At 38.6% G+C, this 21,891-nt stretch overlaps 1 protein-coding gene across 1 annotated transcript; it reads left to right on the plus strand.

Moving 5' to 3' along the window:
* On the plus strand, positions 1 to 21,126 carry AAGAB (alpha and gamma adaptin binding protein). Its single transcript, XM_075159724.1, has 10 exons — positions 1 to 131; positions 7,530 to 7,720; positions 8,830 to 8,926; positions 9,716 to 9,805; positions 12,141 to 12,224; positions 16,809 to 16,891; positions 17,602 to 17,695; positions 18,528 to 18,632; positions 19,144 to 19,193; positions 19,712 to 21,126. The coding sequence occupies exons 1-10, from the start codon at positions 59 to 61 to the stop codon at positions 19,787 to 19,789; spliced, it is 945 nt and encodes a 314-aa protein (XP_075015825.1). The 5' UTR covers positions 1 to 58; the 3' UTR covers positions 19,790 to 21,126.
* The last annotated feature ends 765 nt before the right edge of the window (positions 21,127 to 21,891 follow it).

Genomic DNA, 21,891 nt, shown 5'->3' on the forward strand with positions numbered 1-21,891 from the left:
ACCCCCCCCGCAGCCGGGTGGTAGCGGCGGAGCCGGAAGGGGCGCGGCGGCGGGCGCCATGGCGGCGGCGGGGCCCTTCGCGCTGGTGACCAGCTGCGCCGCCGGCTTCGCGGCCGAGGAGCTCGTCAAACGTGAGTCGCCGCCGCGGGACTCCGACGGGCGCAGCCGCGGGGCCCCGACCTGCCCGCAACTGCAGGCCTCGGCCTGGCAGCTCCTCATCCCCAGCCCGGGCCCTCAGGGGAGCCCCGAGGGGCGGCTGTCCTCCCCTCACGGACCGTCCCCAGAGCGGCCGAGCCCTGCCAGGGCGGCCACCCGCCCCCCCCTGCCCTGTGGCGTTTAACCACCTGCCCTTGAGGAGGACGTCAGGGGCCTCCTTATTGCTTTAAGAAAATAAGTTATTTAAGAGAGACGGTATAGAGCCGCAGATTGTGTTTGTACTCTCCGACACCAAGGCGATATCACCACCACAACCCACAGGAAAAAAAGGAAGCCCCACATCCCAAAATGCTTTGTTACCCACCAGCCACTTGCCATGTCTTACATGTGACTAAACTGTCATAAGTTATAGCTGGACTAAACAATTTAAGAATTGCCTTGAGGCTGAATAAAAATAATACTTTGTAGAATAACAAATGAAGAACAGATTCATGAGACCATAAGGTTTGCTGCTGGCCATTCTGGTCATTCACACATAGAGTGCAAAAATGAATTTGTTTTACAGTGGCCCAGGTGGGCTCTAGAACAAGACGGGGGGGGACACCAGAGCAACCAGAGTGCCTCAGGAGCAAGGGAAAAACAAATGCAGGCTAAATACTGTGCCTTTGGTTTCATCTTTCCATTTATGAAGTGAACAGACTGTCTTGGTCCTTAGGGATGGTAGAATTTCTAAAATTCCTGGTGGGTCTGAACTCTTGCTTTATTTGGGCTTGCTTTCATGCATTAGACCATTTGTTGTCCCAATGCCGAAGCACAAAAAAGGGAAAGCTAAAAAATTCTTCCTTTCTGCAGTTGTCAGAATTGTGGATTACACTTAGTCCATATCAAATATGTAGAATTCATTCTGTAGGAAGTGGTTTTCTTGGAACCCAGTTCCCCTTTTTATGGCTTGAAAAGGGAACAGGAGAATAAGACCTGATAATAGAGAAAACTTCGGTGGAATTTTTAGTAATTCTAAAATCAGGGGGATTCCAGGAAAAAGCTGTTTAGATCTTGGTGGTTTTGCTGTTGTGGCTTGTTAGTACAGCCTTGCTTTTTAGGCAACTGTCATGAACAGTTTGATGTGCATACTAAGATGTATAACTTATCAACAGCCCCAACCCCTTTTCTGGATTTTTTTTTTGGCTGTTTCTGAGTAAGATCTTACCTAGGAGCCTGATAAAGCACAGGGCTGCCCCCAGGGACTGGCTCCCTCCATCTCATTAAACCACATTTTGAAACAAGAATGACAGTACAAGGTCTGCAGTCAAAGGCTAGTCTGTCAAAGCAGCTAGGTCAATATTGAATTATTTAAGGATTTCATACCAAAGAAGAATAAGTTTCTGTAAAATCTTATTCTTGGTTGTTGCTTGTTTTTGAGGAAGGTATAAGCAAGTTAGAAGGAATTATTCAAGGTGCCTGTAGGTTTCCTTTGACTACTTTTCGTAATGAAATTAAACAAGTGAAAAAGGAAGGTGAGCAAAAAGCTTTATAAAAGTGCTATTTAATCTGAGAAAGTCTTAAAACTTCATGTTTTTTTTTAAATAGTACTCACTTTGAAGTGTCTAGGCTTCCACTGTTTTCCAGTATCAAAACTGGAGTCTTACAGATAGTCTTTGTGTCTTCTGATTGGGTTGCTTCACAAAAGGCATTAAAATCTTCCTGAAAGAAACATGATCATTTACTAAAATAAATACCACAAGAATTAAGTTCCTGCTTTGTATAACAAGTGAAATTACATCAGCTCCAGGAGCATAAGCAGAACAAGCATTGTAAAACATTCAAGGACATACTGATAAGTTCAAGGCAGCTGTGGCTGGCTGTAGTAGGCTGGGCTAAGGGGTTTTGGTGGGTTGGTACAAAATACTGGTGCAATTCTCAGAACTTGTGCTTTTACAGTGTGAAAGCATCACACCAGGTTAAAGGCATTATCTGAGAATGGCTTAGCTCAATGTTGAGAACAAGACCATTATATTAGCACTTCTGAGGCAGTACAGTGTTTGAGATAGATACAATATGCATGGTTAAATATGCTATTAAATACTGCGTTGTTTTGTCAGATCCATATAGCAGCTGGGTTTTGAATCTGTAACAGAAACAGGAAACAAAGCCCTTATCAGTATTATCCCTGTGTTTGCCACTGTGTTGATGGATTTCCCTGATATGTGTTTTTTCTAGGCAAACCTGTTTTATAAGTAGAAAGAAGCCACTGTTAGGAGGTGTAAAAGAACCGATTTCTCCTGCTGCCTGCCAGAACTTTCCAGGCTAATTACAAGGCTTTTTTGAGTGTTTTCATCCTATTAAGTAGGAAATGGCTTGAGGATGAGAAGAATATTATGGTACATTTGCTAGATATATTTTTATTCTTTCAAGTTGCTGTGGGATACTCCGAGTAGTTTATTTCATTAGATACTGTGGCAAAACAAAGTTATTTAAAATGCACAGAATAGGACTGGCTCTTCTCTTGGATAATTATCACAAATTAAAACAGCAAATAGGATTGTTCTAATTTTTAAAAATGCTGGCCAACAGATAAATACTGTCTGTTGTGATTTTTTTTTTTTCCTCTTTTTTGACTGTTTACCACTCCCCTCCTCCCCCACAACAAAATATTTACATTGAATGCATATTTCTGAGTTCTCTTTACTCCTTGTGCAATTTGCAGGAGTATTTTTTACGGTGTATTCCACCAGGTGGCTCTCAAGGCCCAGAATGCAAGAACTACTTGGTGTACCTGCCAACTAAGAGGACTTGGGATCATGTAGGGCATTGTAGAAAACTGAATTATGTTCTTATAGCATGTATTCAATCTCAAAAACACTAGGAAGAGTGATCAATACCTTAAACCATTTGGAAAAAAAAAACCTGCAAAGAGGAGTTGTAATGATTCTGAAAAAAATATTACTATTAAACACACAGTATCATAGAAGTGCTTAAATATCAGTTGGATATTAGAGAACAGGGAACACTGCAGCAAGCGGCAAGAGATCTACATCTGGTTCTTTGATTATCATTCAGCTCTTTTCTGAAAAGTTATTTCTGGTCTCCAGTTCTTTTGAAAAACTATTTGCTGCCTTGCCCTTAGAGAATACTTACTAAGCCTCTGTATTACAAAAAGGGAGTGGATGTTAGGTTTTACAATTTTGCCACGTCCTTTTCCTTGTCTTCTGAACCATTGTTTAATTTATCTTGTCTATACGCAAGCTCATGAAATTAAAAGTTAACAAGTTTAAATCAGTAAAATGAGCAAACATTTACATAAATAGATAGCTGAAATTAATTTCCAAAAGTATTGGTCAGAATTTTGTCCAGTTATTAAAAATTATAGATACTGGTGAGTAAAGAAAGGACACAACTAATGAATTTGCTGAAAAACAGAAGCTACTGACTGACTGCTTGGAAGAAAAAAAACCTTTTCCTCTGGACAGATTCCACAGAAGTTTGGAAGTTCATCGAGCTATATGATACCAGTCACTATAAGTTACTGAGCCATAAACTGATCTCATGTGTCAGTTGCTGTTGTGTTCTTAAATGGTTTTCCAATAGAAAATGGGCAAAGTGAGTCATGAACTGGGATAAGCTGGAGGAAGATAGTTGTCCACGTCAAACAAATGTGGTGATCTTAGCGCAGGTCAGCATTAGTACAGGGGCTCTGGAGATTTAGGTGAAGAGTGCCAATGTATGCAGGAGGTAATGACCCGAGGATGATACTGGAGCTGGCTTAGAAATGGTCTGTTTGGATCCTAGCCACTGTAGATGAAGAAGCTTCTATTGCTCCAAAGTGCTTTTGTACAGAAGTGTGAGACACTGAAATACATTATGTCTTCATTAGTATTCAGCAGTTCTTGGTAAGACTGTAAAAGTTATTTCAGTAAAAGAAGTGTCCAGCGTTAGTAGTTGCAGCATTTCTTAGAGGACCTTGAACTTTAAATCATGTTTTTGAATGCCACTAAGCAATGTTCTTTTGTGGCATGAACTTTTCCGTGCATGTTTTTAGTACTCTTTAATGGTGATGCATTTGGAGTCCGTTTGCATTCCTGTCATCCAAACAAGCCACTTCTGCTCTATGAAAAGGCAAGCTAATTAAGTCAGCCCAGTAGGCCTGCCTACTGTTGTGGTCAAAGAGTGACTCAGTTGGTTTTCCAAGCTCTTTGGATGGCAAACCACTGACACTTTCAATGGCTGGGGAATTTAAAATTAAAAGTGAGTAACTCACTAGAGATAAGTTTGACAAGCCACCTCATTTTGCCATATTAATTTTCTAGAAGTTTATTCTGTATCCAAATAAAACTTTGGGGTTTATTCTGAATATTCTGTAAAATTAGATATGAAACTATTCTGGCCAATTTACTTTTTTCATTAAAATATAGGCTGTCTTGGAAAGAAATTCCTGGAACCTGGAGGTGGCAAATGTAGTCCTTAAAACTAGTTCCAACATAGAATATATCCTTGCCAACTCAGTTTCAGTATATATTTCTTTTGTAGTCTCTGCTCGTTTACTCTAAAGGCCAAAAACTAATTGGTTGAAGTGACTTTTGTGGAAGAGAACTATTCACAAGATACCCAAACTGCATTTAGTTTCCTGCCATGAGTAATCAGGCTGTTTTGCAGTAATTTGTTACAACCCTACGTGGAGGCTGAGACATAGCAAGTCTGAATCCTTTCAGAAAGTTCCTGCAGTCCTTTGAGTTTAGTGTGCAACATCCATTTTTACTGGGAGAGAAATTTCACAGGGGATTGGCAAAATCTCTTTGGATGAATGATGGGTAATCAGAAGCACAATGGGATGAAAGAAGACTGCTTAAAATACAGTAGCATGTAAATGAAAAGGGGCACGTCCTCATTCTTCTAGCAGTACTTTGAGGCCTAAATTTGTCCATGAACTCTTTTGTAAGAAAAAAAATCACTTACAAAGCAAATGTGAAAGTTCTTTCATACCAGCTTTTGAAAATCTTTTATAAGTTCTTTCCTTTTGTATTCTTGCTAGGGTAGCTAACTTCACTGACTAACTTTTGAACTGACTTCCTTTCCTCACCCTGTTTTCCTCCCTTTGGCTTTGAGTCTTATTGCCGATTTTCTGTGTTCCAATAATTTCTATGGGCTCCTTTATTCTTAGCTTCTTGTGGCATTGACTTGCAATTCTGTTGGCTTAGAACTGATTTTTAGTTAGTTAGTTATTTTTAACTGTCAAAACACTAGTGAAGGGAAATTTATAGCATATTTTATGTAGCATTCAAAACCACCAAACAAAACATCTGGTTTCCAGGGCAGAAAATTAAGATTATGCCTGCATTTGAAAAGCTAGGCAACAGATAATTCCAGAAAGAAAAGGCATCCTTGTGTTTTGGACATGCACAGTGACGTTGTCTGCCTAACTTGTTTCCTCTCCCAGTTGCTATAATTTTGTCGTATCTAAGCAGAGTGAAAGCTACCTCTGTTGGCCCTAATACCCATTTAAAAGAAACTAGTAGCAATTGGCACATGTTAAATAGAGTCCTGTTTACCAAAGATACCAAAATAAATTATACCAAATATAGCACTTCACATCTAGTAATTCTAAAAGCTCCTGTTTTATAGCAGAAAAAAATAACTTGTCATCTACCAAAACACCTTTATTATAACAGAATATGTACATTAAAGCTATAGATTTTGTAAAGTGACATGCTATCTATCATTTGATGATCTATTTTACTAATTACTCAGGGGGGATAGGAGGGTAGTTTTTTTAAAGTAGACTTGATGTATTTGTGTAGCCTAAATTGAAAAGATTGGGTTTTCTGAAAAGCTATTCTTGTGTTTCCCTGGAAGATGAGTGCATAGGTGTTTGCTTCACGTCAGTACCGCATAATATCAGCTAATGCAAACAGGATAGAGATACCTGCTGGAAAGTGACCGCAGTATTACTATGAAGTGTTGCAGGGCAAGCAGAGATCCATGTGTACAAGTTTTTAAGATAAGCATGGGAAAACAAGCTTTTATGTGCCACTAGAACTGATGTGTACTGCTTTAAAGGTATTAAAAAAAGCCATGAAAGAATAGAAATCTTTCAAGATTATTGATTTTGGTTAAATGTATTGGTAGTCTCTTCCATATTTATATGAACAAGGTAGTGCTGTAATAATACTAAGTTCAGAGTCAAGGTTTGTTTGGTATTAACTCAGTGTCATCATCACCTGGCCCCAAGGTGACGTGGATAGTCTTATCACAGAATAGCTTCTGATTGAAGACCAATTACTCTGAAAACTAATGTCATCCAAATTAAAGAGTCAAACTTTCTTAAACTGGAAAAAAGATAATATAGATGTGGCTTTTTTTTTTTCCCAAGAAACCTGGACAGGAGATTCCCTCCCAGGTTTCCGTTTCCAAATTTTGACACAAATTTTCTGTGTCAAATTTTGCCCTCAGATTCCCTGTGTTGTCGTCCTCCTCACTGCTGCAAACAACCCTTCTGGTTAAGAGCTCTCCTTTGTGCTGCTCTGTGCACCATGCTCATTCACCAGATTTCTCAGACTTTGCAGTTAGTTGCAAAAATCATTGAACCTTTCTATGGCAACCTTGGCAATGAGTTTTTCCTGCATTTTTATTGATAAGATAAAATTCATGTCCAGACTATCTGGGGAACAATTGACCTGTGTTTTAAAGTGCCCATAGGTTTGTCCAGCTTGAACAAGATATTCTGCCCTTTCGAGCGAGGTATAGGTGGGGTGCTCTGGTACTAACTATAATTCAACTCCACCAGGTGGCTGTCATGCTATGAGTGTGCACTGTGAAGGTTGCTACCAGCACATGAAGGACAGTGTTTAACATTACATTATCAAAGCACTGCCTTGGATTTTAATTGTCGAACTCCTACATGGAATTTAATGGGAATTGCAACTGAATTGTAGTAACTTGGTTATTTTCTCATTAGTTACCTTCAGGTTTTGGTCACAGTCAAACAGTTCTTTACATCTGAACGAACATGCAAGGTTTGTTTCTGCTGTAATAAAGTCTAGGTATTCTCTCCATACATCCTGTTTACAGGTAGTGAGTTTGAGGCTAACACTTTAAAAGGCATTTCCAAGAAGAAAGGCTTGCTTTCTGAAGAGCTTCTGTACCATATTTTATTTTGAAAGCTAGATAATAAACTCTTATGAGAAAACTCTTTTGAAAGCTAAGTAATAAACTTGAGGACAGAGTAACAAATTGAGGTTGAATTTTTAAAGATCTTAAATATATACTCTTTTATTATAGTGAGTAAAGATGGCTCTGTATTGGTATTGTACCAAGCTTCTCTAGACAAATTATCTTGATGCTGGTTTTATCAACTGTCTCATTCATTTTCTTTTACGCAGGTATCACAGGAAAAGATGACCTTACTGTGGGCGCAACTACAAGTGGAAGAGTGAATTTTTACCCCTGGACAATAGATAATAAATATTATTCTGCAGATATTCACCTCTGTGTAGTACCAAACACATTTCTTGTTACTGGAGATATTGCTGAATCTGTGCAAGCATTTGTCGTGTACTTCGACAGCACAATAGTAAGACTCTTCTGCTTCATTATATTGCTTTATCTGTATGATATAGTTGCCTTATCAGAGTGATAACTGCAAATTATATTCTCTTCATCTTGTGCCATCCATTCCTTTTAGGCTATTCTGTTAATTGTCAGTAGATCAATGTTAAATTATGCCTGCTAACAATGGAAGCAGTTTCCTTCCCTTTTACTATTATACTCCAACTGGAAGAGAGGTTTTCAGGATGCAAATACGCCACTAAGTTAGGCAAATCCTCCTCCAGCCCACCACCTCCAACTTTACTCCTAGCTGATGCTAGTTCAGAAAGACTGCTTCAAGATAGCCAAGAATGAGGGAGCTAAACGTAAGATTCAGTGCTATCATTTTACCCAAAATTGTTTCTACCAAGCTGGCAGCAGTGAAAACAGTGCTTTAGCAAAAGCCAGAAAGATTCTGAGACAAAAAAAAAAATTCTAAGAACTGTTTTTCACCACAGATGGGAAAGGGTACATACCACACATTCTGCAAAGATACCTTTAACCAGACATCTCAGGGCTGTCTCAGAATAAACTAGAGCAATGGGAGTAGTTCACCAGTCCCCGTAACATCCACTTCAGTGTGGAAGATGGAGTAGCTGCACATTAAACCCGAGATATGCTTAAAATGAAATACTCATGATTAGCCTTAAGTAAAAATCTTTCCTGATCTACACTAGGATTGCATAATTAATATTAAACATGAAAACATGTTTTCATGTTTAATGAGAAAACACCTCATTAAACATGAGGTCCAAGGCAGTAGGATTAACTCATCTGTAAGGCAAGTCAAGAATCAGAAGGAAGTTGTGTATAAGTCAACTTCTTGGATTAGAACATAAGTGCCTTAAACATACTTGATATGCAGCCCAGCATATTTCCTTACTTCATTGCTTTTATTCTAATACTATTATAGAATCATTAAGGTTGGAAAAGACCTTTAAGATCATCAAGTCCAACCATCAACCCAACCCAACCCCACCATGCCCACTAAACCATGTCCCTGAGCACCTCATCTACACGTAATTGATTTAAAACTAGTTTAAAAACTGAAGTATTTGAGGATGTATTCCAAATAACTTTTTTTTTCCCCTTTAGAAATCTGGACTTGATAGTGTCTCTGAATGGCTTCCCCTGACAGAAGAGTGGTTACCAGAAGTCATGATCCTGGTTTGTAACAGAGTATCTGAAAATGGTATGAAATCCAAAGAAGTTCCAAACTGACTTAGAGTTACTAACCTTGCCTAATAATTTATTTTCTAGTTAAATCAACACAGTTTTTTCTCAAAATGCGTGAGACTGGGCTTGAGACTTAATTGAGAAGAGTCAGGTTACTCTTGCGACCAGGAACAGAAGAGTCTTAAGCTAGTTGTGGTTAAAACTAAATCAGAATTTTACAAGCTTCCTTAAAATGAGCTCTGTGTATCCCATTCCTAGTATACCAGCAAGCACTGCAAGCTAACTAAACAGGCATTCGTAATTAGTGGATGTGCACAATCCTCTCTGGTGAAGAATGAGGATGACCATTGGTTGCTTAACTACAGTGGAAAGTATGTTCATCTTTTTTGACTTAATTTGGACATTAAATACGCATGTATGCTTTGGTTCTAGATTAGTATATGCAGTACAACAGCAAGTTGTAAGGTACAGGTATGTCAACTTAGTTCAGATTCAAACCTAGGGTTAATAGAAGTCTTCATTCACTGTGGCACTTCACTTACATTTCCCTTTGAGTACCCACTGCAAAACCATTTGATTTTATGGTATTTGAAAAAAACAATTCAAAGGAGGAGTTCGTTTAACTCTGGAGTTTTAGGAATGAAATTCAAAGTGAATGGAGGACCTGCACCAGCTACTAGATACTTTTTCCCCCATACAATCCAGAATAAGCAAACAACTTTGAGGGAATAAAATGTAGCTAAAGATTCAACTGCTGATATTAGTCTCAAATGTGTAATTCAGCATTTTTGTTTCCCAACTTTAGGTGTTAACAGACAGAAAGCTCAAGAGTGGTGCATCAAGCACGGCTTTGAACTGGTAGAACTTAGCCCTGAGGAACTGCCTGATGAAGATGGTAGGACTGCTACTTCTGTTATAATTTTTAGAATGAAAAAACACACCAAAATATCTTCTAAACAATTGCAAGGGGCATAACTTTATTTATGTGCTACATGATTACAGCAGGGAACGCTCCTAGTTGGTGGGGCTTAGTCTCAGCTATAAAAGGTCAGGAGGAGGAGGTTATTTCCTCCAAGAAATTCAATTTGTCTCCTCCCAAATACAGCTGCTGTTTATGTAGCACCTACATAAAAATAATATCTGCTCCTTTTTCTGGCACTAATCCTAGGACTGTATTGATAGATCAGAAGCATTTATACTCCACTTCGGAAATAAATCTGAAAAACAAGAACCAGAGAGATGCACAAGGGCAGGAAAATTCTTTGTCTTTTTAAAAAAGACGTTTAAAATTATTGTACATACCAAGAGAAGATAGACATTATTCAAACAGTGACATGATAGGCTGAAAAGGGGAGATTGTTAAAAACATTTTAGAATTGCATGTACTGTTACACAGGAAATAAACCAGTTTCAAAATCACTGGCTGACCATACGTTTATAACTTGAAAAAACCCATCAAGCAAAGTTAAAAGTGTGATGTGTGATGTTCCACTCTTGAAAAGTGACTATGCACTTCCTGACAGCCTTATCAGCATCAGCCTTATCTCCTCATTTCAGTGATACAAAAAAGTGTTTACATCTTGCCTCTATAGAGCCAAAATGAGATAACTGACTCCGTTTCCAGGCTTGAGTGGAATTAGTCACTAACATTTGCTCTATTTCAGGTTCACCTAGTACATAGCTGTCACCAAAAATTATTTAGTCTAAAGGCCTAAACTAGAACTCAAGTCCCACCCCTTCCCCCCTTTAAAGGCCTAGATAAAAATCGTATCTTGAGTAGCTAAGATCATCCCTTCTCCCCCTGCCTTCTCTTTAAAGATACATTTCTTTTTGGCACTTTGTTAGTCAGGGAGGGAGGGATATGCATACTTCTGATTTATAGAAACCTTACACTAAAGTTTTTGTATGAAGTGCTTTAAAAGGAAATACTAGTAACATTAAGTCAAGTTTTTTTCTATTGAGTAGTTTTTGTAAAGAACAAGCTGTTTACTATTTAAATAATATAAGTAATGGGAATAATAACAACTCAGGATGTTAATCTTTGGAGTATTAAGATACATGTTCTTTCCTGGATTTTTAATATAGTAGTTGATTCACTGTGACTCATGCATAGGAGGAAGTGTACGCTACTGACTAACATATTTACCCCATAAACATGCTGTATGAATTACAAAAGATAAAATGGTTGCAGTAAACATACTGGGCCAATATCTGTTTAAAAATTATGACATTTCTGGCAGCTCATCACAAACGAACTGGAGCTCTTGCTATGACTACACTGGCAGTCAGTTGTGCAGTAAGGACAAGAACTCTAAAGTGACACTATTGATAATGACTCTTACACAAAACCAAACAGCAGTGTCGTAGAGGGCAAAATATTTGATCTAAAGGGTCATAGACAGCTTTAAATTATTTTTAAAGGCAGTTTCAATTACTACATCTGTCCCCGAGTCATCCTAGAAGAGTTTGATTTTTAAGCAATCACATTTTTGTATCCAAAGGGTTTGGTTTTTTTTCCCCCTATTGCTTTGTGAGACCTGTACAAACATGGGAAGCTGACTAAACTGACGAAATGGGAAAACTGACTTTATACAAAGTGGTGTCAGATCTATTCAGTAAATAAGTTGAAGTCTGAATAATGCTTTCCCTAGTCTTTCAAGTTACTGTAATTCACAGGATTACTGGAACATTTGGAGTTAGCTGTTGTGGAAATAGCTTTACAATGATCATTTTCATTTTTAACAAGCTTCGCACCTTTTTTAAATGGTTGCCTGAAGTTCTTTACTTTCTAAAGGAAGGTAAAATAATTCTAGCATCTATTTTTATGCCATACAGCATTCTAAAAGATCTTGGGGTAAAAGATGCCTTGCTTTCAAGAGCAACTTAAAAATTGTCTATTATTATTAAATTTACTTATATGTTATTTAACAACATAGGCCTCATGCTAAATATTTAACAAAACCACTCAGAATTTAGATCTCTACAAAAGGCTAAGAGCTCACAGTTCATAATACCTGGAAGCCTAGACCAAGAAGTGAGGCATTAATTTAGATTTGTTTGGCCTCTCATGGAGCAAAGGCAAGAAATCTGTGTTTCCTAACAAAAGTAGTAATTTATATTGATTGCAGTAAGATAGGACAGGCATTCAGACACACACCTTTTTACTTTTAGGCATGTAATGTTTTTTGATCTAATTGTTAGGAGTGCAATGTCTTTGTGTTTTGGTTTAGATGACTTTCCAGAGTCCACTGGAGTGAAACGAATTGTACAGGCTTTGAATGCCAACGTGTGGTCCAACGTAGTCATGAAGAGCGGTATGTAACACATACCTTTTATATGAATTCTGGAGAATGCAAGGCCTAGAGGGCTTAGTATTTTTAGCAAAAGCTTAAACTGAGCACCTACAGTGCTACTGCCACTGCGTCAGTATAAAGAGAACTAGAGCACTCTTCAACCTTTTACATGGAATAGTGGGGTTTCAGGTATTGCTTTCATTGTCCCTTGATGCACAGAGAAACTTACAGGCAATGGGTGAGATTTATTCCGGTTTCAGCATCTGTTCCTGTTCTCTCTGTACTTTGACTTGCTCTCTACCAATAACTTGAGCTAAATATTCCACTAACTCTTCAAATTTCAATGAAAAATGAAAACTTGTTCCCCAAACTCTAGCAGCAAATAGCTAGTCATTATCAGCTTGGTCTAAAAACCGATGGTTTGGTGTAGAAGAAGTAAGTGTTAAATTCCAAATTTGTTATAGTTTTTTGAAAAAATATTTGAAACAAGGATGAGAATAGCAAGCACAGAGATGAGATTTGGCAAAGAAGCGATTTCAAACGTCTGTCGAAGGACATACTAAGTGCATGGCAAGAAGGACTGTCTTCCCTGCAAAAGACCCCTCTTGAGTACATGGAAACCACAGAATTTTTTGAAAACAGTGCAAAAAACAGGCAACCTCAGATAATTTCCTGCAGATAATTGATTATCAGGTAGAGTTAGAATTTTGGAAAAATCACTTTAGGATTAGACTCATTAGAAAAGGAAATGCTGTGCCTAGCCCAGAGTTATTGCAAGTGTAGATACTTCCATTTACTTGAAAACCTTTAATTACCTTTCTAATAACACAAGCTGTTGCAGGAAATGTAGAAGATTAAACTCTTGGGGAGTGCTTGGCCTTACATTTCTTATTTCACAAAGTCTCATCCCACTAGCAACCTTCCAATGTCTGTCTGCTCCCTGAGGTACAATTTTCCACTGTTGTGGCTTTTTCCTTCCTACGTCTTTTAACTGTGTAATGATTTCAAGTGCCGAGAGGCTTCTGGTAGTTCCTGTAACTGCAAGATGATGACTGGGACTCAGTAGAACTAGGATGAGAACTACTAAACCAATAATCTTTTTAAATTTTTTTTTAAGGTAGCCTTTTGAGTATTTCTCATACCACATCAGAATGAGGTTAAGGTTGGTTCTAACTTAATTTAGCCATTGTAGAGAAATAGGTAGCCATTTGAGATGGTGTAAAGTTATCTCACTAGTGCGAAAACATTTTTCTTAACAGTGTATTTCCTGCATTTGACAGATGCCACATTACAGAAGAACAGAACTTAGTCACATGCTCAGTTCTTCGTGGGGGGAAATTCCTATGCATCATTAGTGTGTTCTGTAAAGGTCAGACTCCTTGAAAATCCAGATTTTTTATCTCCACGGTACAGAAACCACACAGCATTGATGCACGGTACTACAAACCCCTCAGGAAGTGAACTATATTTGGAAGTTGTTGCAGCCTGACTATGCCTTCAAAGGGAAATTGTTGAGCTCATTTTACTTAAAATAAAACTTCTTACAACCTGTAATGTATCTTTTGTTTTCAGCTTCCTCCTGATCCTGGAAACTGGCCACCACGTAAATCAAACTTTAGCTTTTCTACTGAATTACCTACGACTGCTGGCCATTTAGGAACTATGCAGTCATAGAGTATAAGATACTTGTGTAGTAGTAAAGGCTTATAGCACTGTTACGTGTAGCCATCCAAAAAGCCAATTTACAGTGCTGCCTTACTTCAGGTGTTTGTATGAGAATTTAAGTTTACAGACAGAGCAGGAATGACTTTTTTCAAGTACAAGCATTAAACCCATACTATTTTAAGGTGTTCTATCTTGTGTTTTACCCAAATACAGTTCTTTTTTCACATACCTATTAAGAAAATTCTTCACCTTTTGTTTTTTTTTTTCTCTAAGCATTAGATACATTCATTCTCACACCAATTCATAAAAGATAGGTATTAAATATAGCATAGTTGAGTTATAAACATCTTTACATCAAGTAATACCACATGCTTTGTGAGTAAATAAAGCAGTATTGTCTCTACTAAAAGGAAAACAAGCAGTCTTACCTGAGAGTCTTCAGAGGGCAATTCCCTTTTGTAGTTGGTATAAAGTTGTTGGTTCTCCAGGCCTCAGAGCTCTCTTTAATCTGAGAATCAGGTGGTTTTCTTTCCCTTGTGCAGAAGGGCATGAGTAGTTCTTCAGCTAACACCTTCCTGCCACAAAGGTAGTGCACTACTGTTGTCTTTAGCTGCCCCTTCAAGAGCAAAGCTAGTTGACCTCAATGGCAGGAAGACAAACAATTTATTGCTCTCTGAACGAGGCTACTGGGCTACTTTCCTGCTTAAATATGTGTTCAGTGATCCCAGCTGAGGCTGGTTACCTAGGGTGGGGCCAGTAATTAGCCTGGCTCTCTTTACAAAGAATGATTTAGGGGAACTATTTAAACTTAGTTATTTAAACACATTATGAATTTTGACTTTTTAATTCCAGTTTGGTATGGAAGTCAGCATCACCACATGTCAGCTAGAGACAGACTATGGAAGAATAGTAAAGACAGCGGAAAACATTTTGCTATGAAATGAGCATATATGAATCTCGAAGCCATGCTCAGAGCACAGTGTACTAGAGCTGTGCAACTATTGATGAGTGACACCTGTGAAATTATATAGACTCCAGCATAATGGAGCCACCAACTATTAGGATAAGTTGAGTGAGATAGTTTTTGGCTTTGATGCTGTAAGAACACTCTGTAAGGCATCACCCACTTCCTGAATTGCACCCAGAAGTTGAAATAACTTTTACATCCAATAAAAAAGAGTTTATAGGAAGGCTTTTTCAAGGGTGTGCCTGCAACCAAGTGTTATGTCTGCCACCTCCCTAACCACAGATCCAGAAACAAATAGCTGCTTTTCAGAGATCCCTGCCGTAGATGCCAGTACTTTTTAACTAGGACAACGTTTTGTAACTACGCTGGCTGAGGTTATGTGTATGTGGTGATGGGGGGGATGGAGCCACTGTCATTTTTCTGTACAGGGTGAACTCTCATAGATATGAAGGGGTACATGATTAGGTCACTTCATCCACCCCTCTGCCAACGTGGGAATGTTCTCTCTCAAGTACATTCTGGACTGCGATGTCCAATCTAGCTTCACATGACTCAGAAATTGGCTAGATGTTGAGCTTTACAGTTTCTCTAAAGACAGCTCTTTGCGCAGCCTGCTGAAACCTGGGGAAGCCACTTTGTTTTGGGTTGCGAGTCCCAGTCTTTTATCACTCAATTGCCTGTTAATTTAGCTGGCGGACTTCACGGGCTTTCACATGTCTTGCAACAGGACAGGACACACATCAGCCGAAGTACACAGTGAAGATTATTGAACAGGAAATGAGGTCTTAGTAATTCTCTAATGGAGACGTGTTTACATGTTTTCTAGATAGCTGGTGGTTTTAGTTACACATTCAACTCTTCAAAATGAAATTTTGTATAAATGGCAAGTAAATTGGGACAGTGCATAAAAATGACATCATCTCAACATTTGAGTCTAGAGCTTAGTCATTAGTGTAATATTAATTTAAACCACTTTTTTTTTAAAAGTAATCTTAATCTTTCTTCTGGCACAGGTCATTGTTTCCTGGCCGTATGTAGTATGATAATAACATTATTTTTTTTAATTGACTGAATACTAAGATTTTCAGAAAAATCTCCTGAGTCCCCAGTGTAACTGCAAATATTTATTACTCAATGCAAGGCCAGCAGAAAACACGGCTTAGAAAAAAAACTAACCCATAGTATTACCTATTATGCTTACATATTTTATTTTAAAAAATAAAGTTTTAAAAATAGTTAGTTTAATTGTAAAACACTGTACTCTATCTGTTATCTTAGATGAAAAAGGTGATTAGTTCTAGGTTTGGATTAACTTTTTTTTTAAGTTGGACTTTAAAATACCATTGAAATACACAGTAGGTTAGTAGATGTGGAAAGCCCAAAGCACCTTGCAGTGTGAAGAAACATTGGATTTGACGGCTGGGTCCTTCCGTGAATTCTGAATTAGATATTTTTAAATTGACTTTGCCATTACTGTAGTGCTCAACCTATTTAGACAATATGTGTATAAGCAAAAGCACTTGTTGCATTTCCTGTATTTAACCACAAACTCAGTGCTGCTTCCCATGGACAGTGAAACCTGGTCCACTGAATGCCAGTAATAGCAAATGCTGCTTCTGTGTTTTGAAAACCGCCTTGTTCGGAGTTAGAAGACATTTGCCAGACCAAATCCTAACAGAGCAGTGACTTCAAATATGAAGAAAAAAGAGCTCACATCTCTTCTGGCTTACACATCTATTCCCTGTTGGTAATATTTAGCAGTAAATATTGTTAGTATGCTTTAAAAAAAGCTTAGAGAATATGAAAAGTTTCTGCTTAAAATAGAGCACTGATACAGTTTTACAGGGTGCTCTGTGTGTGTGTGTGTGTGTGTGTGTGTCTTCCCTGAAATATTCTCTATCCCATCTGGCCAGTTACAAATATTTGTAATAATATTGCATTTTCTGTCAAACTAACAGCTGTTTTATTTTTAGACAGGACCCAGGGCTTTGGTCTTCTCAGTACATTAGCAGGTGCGAACTGTAGCATTGGGTCAGAAGAGAACCAAGATACAGAAGTAAACAGTAATTCCTATTTCTTGTTCTTTGCTCATACTGTTTCTTGTGTTGCTCTTTCCTATTGTCACACTTGGTGTGGTGGTGGGGGCCTTTTTTTTTTCTTCCTTTCTCAAGGGATGCTTCACAGCCTATTGGAATGTATTTTAAAGGAAACATTTCTGAATGAAAAACTATCTGCATTTTTCTTACATGTCCTCCTGAGACAGTTGTTCCTAGGAGCTGTCACCTCATGGCTGTGAGCTTGCTGTTTTTCAGGATGTTGCCTCAGAACTCATCATTTTACCTGGAGATGTCTGATTGTGTGCTCAGTGTGGAAAGCTGTTAGGTGTTCATCACACTGGCTTCAGCACGGTGTAAATGCTTTACCCCATACAAACCACTGGAGCCAAGGAAAGATTATTAAAAGCTTAATTCAAGATGTTGTTTTTCATTAATATCCAAGAGCAGTATTTTGTGCAAAACAAAAACTATCACTTGATAGTGTTATTTAAAAAACAACAACAAACCTAACAGAGAAAAGCTTTGTGTAGTACCTATGTACAGCGTTGCAAAAGTGGCTTTTCATAATACACGTGGTACAGGTTTTGCAGTAAGTAACAGTTCAAGATGAAGAGTAAGTTTTTGAAGTCAAGCTAGAAGCAGCTGATTTGCTGATGATGCTTTTTAGGTTCATTATTGGATAGTCTAATATCTATTTGTTTCCTGACAGTCCAATCCATCATCAGCAGACAGAGAAGAATCCCATTTAGACAACAGAGAAGATGGAGCTAGCACAACCAACCTACAGATTGACGACATTGTAGGTAAGCTCATTCTCTGCTTGGCAGATATGTTGGAGCAGTCACCCCTGGCTGGGATGGTCCCAGAAAGCCACTGGCTTTTTCTCAGTGAGAAGTATGGCATAAATGCGCTTGGCAGAGCCAGTAGAAGCTAATTGTTTAGTCTTTAGGTGTTCTCCTTCTTGAAAAAACGGGCCCAAGTTTGGATAGGACAGAGTCGCGGCAGTACTGCCAACTGGAAACATTCAGAACTGATTTTGTGAAATTTCCTGATGTGCCCATTGTGTATATTGTGTATATCTAGAAACATCTTTATAAGAGTGAAGTTTCGAGCTTTATGGTTGCAGCGAAAAATCATTACAGTTTGACCCAGCAGGAGGTGAATGAAGGACACTCTACTTGGCTCAGCCCTAAGAGGTTCAGGTGTTTTAAGCTACAGGTCCTTAAATAATTGCACCATTCCAGGAGATGGGACTTTCTTACAAGTTGTATGTGGGGATCTTCTAAAGGTTGGGTGTTGTTAGTTGTGGTCTAAGCATAGTCTCATTACTCTTTAATTTACTCTGTGGCTGTTCCTAGACAGATCATTTTATAATAAGCAAGAAACCTTAAATATTGGATGAACTCAAAAACACTCTTGCAATGTAATGTATCAAAATTAATTACCACTGTAATGATGCCATGAGTTTTCTGTAAGAACAATCAGTAAATTAAATGTTTCTTTCCATCCTATGGGGTTGGAATTTGCAAACGGGATTTGCAGATGTTAAAATACTGTTTTTATCAGAAAGGCTTCCATACCTGCTGACAAAAGAGACTAATTTACCTTAAACCAACCTATGTGCATTTATTTCAGATCCCATGTTAGATATGGACATTCAAGAGTTAGCCAGCCTAACCACAAGAGACGGTGACCTGGAGAACTTTGAAAGGCTGTTTTCAAAGCTGAAAGAAATGAAAGGTAATGTACCAGGGAGAGTAGTACTGAGTTATAGCAGTATATTCTAATCACTCGACGGCATGAAAGCCAGTGTGTGAACTGGGAAGATTGTACAAATTCCTGTTCTCCTGTCCGAGGTTTTTTATAAGTAGCTGAGCTTTTCATTAATTTGCCCTTCATCTTGATAGTGCTTTTGAAAGAAGTAGATATTGCTCAGCTGACTGCTATCACACAGATTTTGTCCACCATGAACTAATGCTACACAGTTTTCTATAAACAAACTTCTTTTTTTTGCTCTACAACTGCGTGCCAATCTGCTGTTTAAAGCTTCAGATGTTTGAGATGAAATCCAGTGTGCTCAGAAGCATCGGCTTTCTGGTGTTTGGGAATTGTAATTGCTTTTACTAAAGAAGATTCCTTTTTTATGATCTTGAACTAGTTTCTTGGTAGTCCCCTAAAACCAGCTGCAATAGGCAGTTCTCTGCCTGCTTACTCCTGAGGTTGACAACCTAAGTCATGTTCTTTTTCGCAGATAAAGCTGCAACGTTGCCTCATGAACAAAGAAAACTACACGCGGAAAAGGTGAGGTTTTGAAATTGGCATTGAAATTATTAAAAATGGGGTTTTCCTTTCTAAGCCATAGTTACTTCTCTTGTAGAGTTCCTATGTTAAGAGTAGTAAGAACAAACTGCACAGTCCTAGGGAAGACTGCCTGGTATCTCCCAAGAACTGAATAACAAACCTGGAATTTTGAAACACCAGAAAAAGCTTTCCCCTTTCAAAATTTCTGAAATGAAGGCCCTGCAGTCACTGAGGGTGTAAGCCATCTTCCGCCTAAGTCAATGGAAAAGCCTTGATCTCAAGGAAAATGTAATCATGCTTAATTAGCGTAAGTTTTGTGTCACATATGCCTCCCATGAATTCTAAATTATTGGTGTGGCTGAAATTTCTTAACTTCAGAGAGGATTAGCATTGTATCTAGAAACGTGGTTGCTAGATTTAGCTGCTGCTCAGTTTCTATTTTTTGGATGGTGAATGCAAAATCTTCAGTTATTTGAGGGGAATTTTTCTCCCTTTCCCATCTTTTTTTCCGTTGTTAGGTGGCCAAAGCGTTCTGGATGGCAATTGGAGGAGACAGAGATGAAATCGAAGGTCTCTCCTCGGATGAAGAAAACTAAGTTCTTCTGTAGCTGCAAGCGACAGAGCGATCCTGAGAGAGTAATCTTTTCCTGCAATGAGTGTTTATTGTGAAAAGCCCCATTTAGCTTTAGTTCTTTCTTTGGTTAAAGGATTCTCCGTATCGTTGTAGTAAGTAACACATTCCACAACACCTAATGGTTAGAGTGGTTTTGTCTGATTCTTCATTTATTCTCTCTCACAGAATTTTGGAAGGCGATGCGTGCAGTTAGAGGAAATAATAATTAGTTTACATTTTTCAAATTGACAGTTTTATTGTTTCCTCTTTTGAGTTTAAATAAACAAATTTGCTACCAGTTATCTTTCTACATATGGCTGGTGGTTGTTAAGTGACTACTTAATTCTAAACTCAACATTTTAGATGTAGGCCTGTTTGATGTTTTTATGTAGCTTTATAGTTGACTTACTAGCTAAAACAAACCAGATCTATATGAGCCATGAAGAGGAAGCTGCTGAATTGTACCCTATTGTGGGATGCGATGCCAAGGCTGCAAGGTTAATCCTGCTGAGTGCCAGAGCTATTAAAAATGGCCCACAGGCTTTGAATTCTGTTTGCGTCTATAAGTTTGTGGTCCTTCCCTGCAAAGTCAGGTGGTGTGCCCCACTCCCTCTGTTTCCATTAGAAACTAAATTTGGGATTAAATGCAAGACAGATTCCTGCTGCTGTTCCAGGGGTGAAGTTCCCTGCCCAAACCTTCTGCACCGCTTGGCCTCCAAAGCCTGGCAGAATGCACAGACCTTCTGCTGGTGAATTCTGTCCTAAACACCTAAAGAGAAAAGCTATGACTTCAAAAACCCCACATTGTCACCTACTGCATTTATTACAGCTTATGCTCCTGTATGTTCATTAGAAGGCACCAGAATACAAGTCTCAAATTGCTGCTTCATGGTATCAAGGGTGAGAAAAAATTCCCTTGTCCTTAGATTTAGTATGGTGTCATCTTCTGCACAGTCACCCAGTCCGGCTCACTGGAGAGCGTAGACATGCAAGGCAGTCGGGAACCGAGAAGGAAGGCGCAGGCTGGTGAGGGGGAGAGAGGAGGAAAGGTAAACGCCATCCGATCTCCTGCTCTAGTACAGTCGGTCGTGAGATACAGTCAGGGGTGAATGGAAAGGGGCAGCCGAGGGATGCCCTGCCGAAGAATCAGGCCTTCTCTAGCACTTGTCTGACATACCCTGCGAAATGGCATGTATTTTCCCCCAGAGCATTTCCTTATCAATCTGAAAATAGGCCGTGTTAAGCAATCTTATTTAGAAATTTTGAAATTAACTTTTCCAATGTCTGGTTTTTTGTGTCAATAAATTTCGTGAGTCTTGAGACAGTGGCTTTCCATAAATTATTTGATGGCTTTAAATTTTAAAAGCACTTTCACAGTGGATCTTGACATTCATTGCGTCTTCTTTTAAGATGAAGCAAAGCTAAAATAACGGGCTGCTTGCAATGCTGTAAATCATTTCCTGGGTAAAAAGTGCAGTGTTTTCTACTCTTAAGAAATAGAACTGAAACCTTGTTAGTAGTTTGAAAAGCATTTCTCATACAAAGGCTGAGCAGTGGCTCCACCATAGTAAAATACCTATTTTTAAGAAGAAATGTTCCTTTTACAGGGGTACATTCAAGGAACCACACCTACCAGGGCCACCTCTTCCAAACCGAACGACACAAAACAGCTGCTGGGCCTTGCCGTGGCTTTGCCGTCTCCTCCCGTTCTCTCCTCCTTTTTCCCCAGCACAGAGAGCTGTAATAAAGAACTGAAGGTGGTTCCGTCCAAGTAGGGAACAGTTTTCCATGTTTGCTTCTTGGTAGCTGAGGACTTTTTTTTCCTTTCTAAATATTTGTTGTGCAATAGCGATAAATGGCAAAAGTGCAGAGTGAATTAATTGAACACAGTGAGGAACACAATGCACTTGAATACTTTACAAAACCAGTTCTTTATACACGTGATATATGTGTGACAGTTTATTTAAATATAATAAAATCCTACAAACTAAAATCAAGTTCTTTGCTGCCTTTTTACAAGGTAGCAGCAGCTAAATTCCCGCAAATGATGCCTTGTGCCAGGAATCAGAATTACCAGCTGGGGAA

The sequence above is a fragment of the Calonectris borealis genome, chromosome 11 (assembly GCF_964195595.1).
Source record: "Calonectris borealis chromosome 11, bCalBor7.hap1.2, whole genome shotgun sequence".
Taxonomy (NCBI): Eukaryota; Metazoa; Chordata; class Aves; order Procellariiformes; family Procellariidae; genus Calonectris; species Calonectris borealis.

What these genes read in the sequence shown, in the direction of transcription:
- AAGAB (XM_075159724.1), top strand. Translation starts at nt 59, where the DNA reads ATGGCGGCGGCGGGGCCCTTCGCGCTGGTGACCAGCTGCGCCGCCGGC. An exon ending in GGCCGAGGAGCTCGTCAAAC is followed by an intron (nt 132 to 7,529) that starts GTGAGTCGCCGC and finishes TCTTTTACGCAG; the next exon opens with GTATCACAGGAAAAGATGAC. An exon ending in GAAAACTACACGCGGAAAAG is followed by an intron (nt 19,194 to 19,711) that starts GTGAGGTTTTGA and finishes TTCCGTTGTTAG; the next exon opens with GTGGCCAAAGCGTTCTGGAT.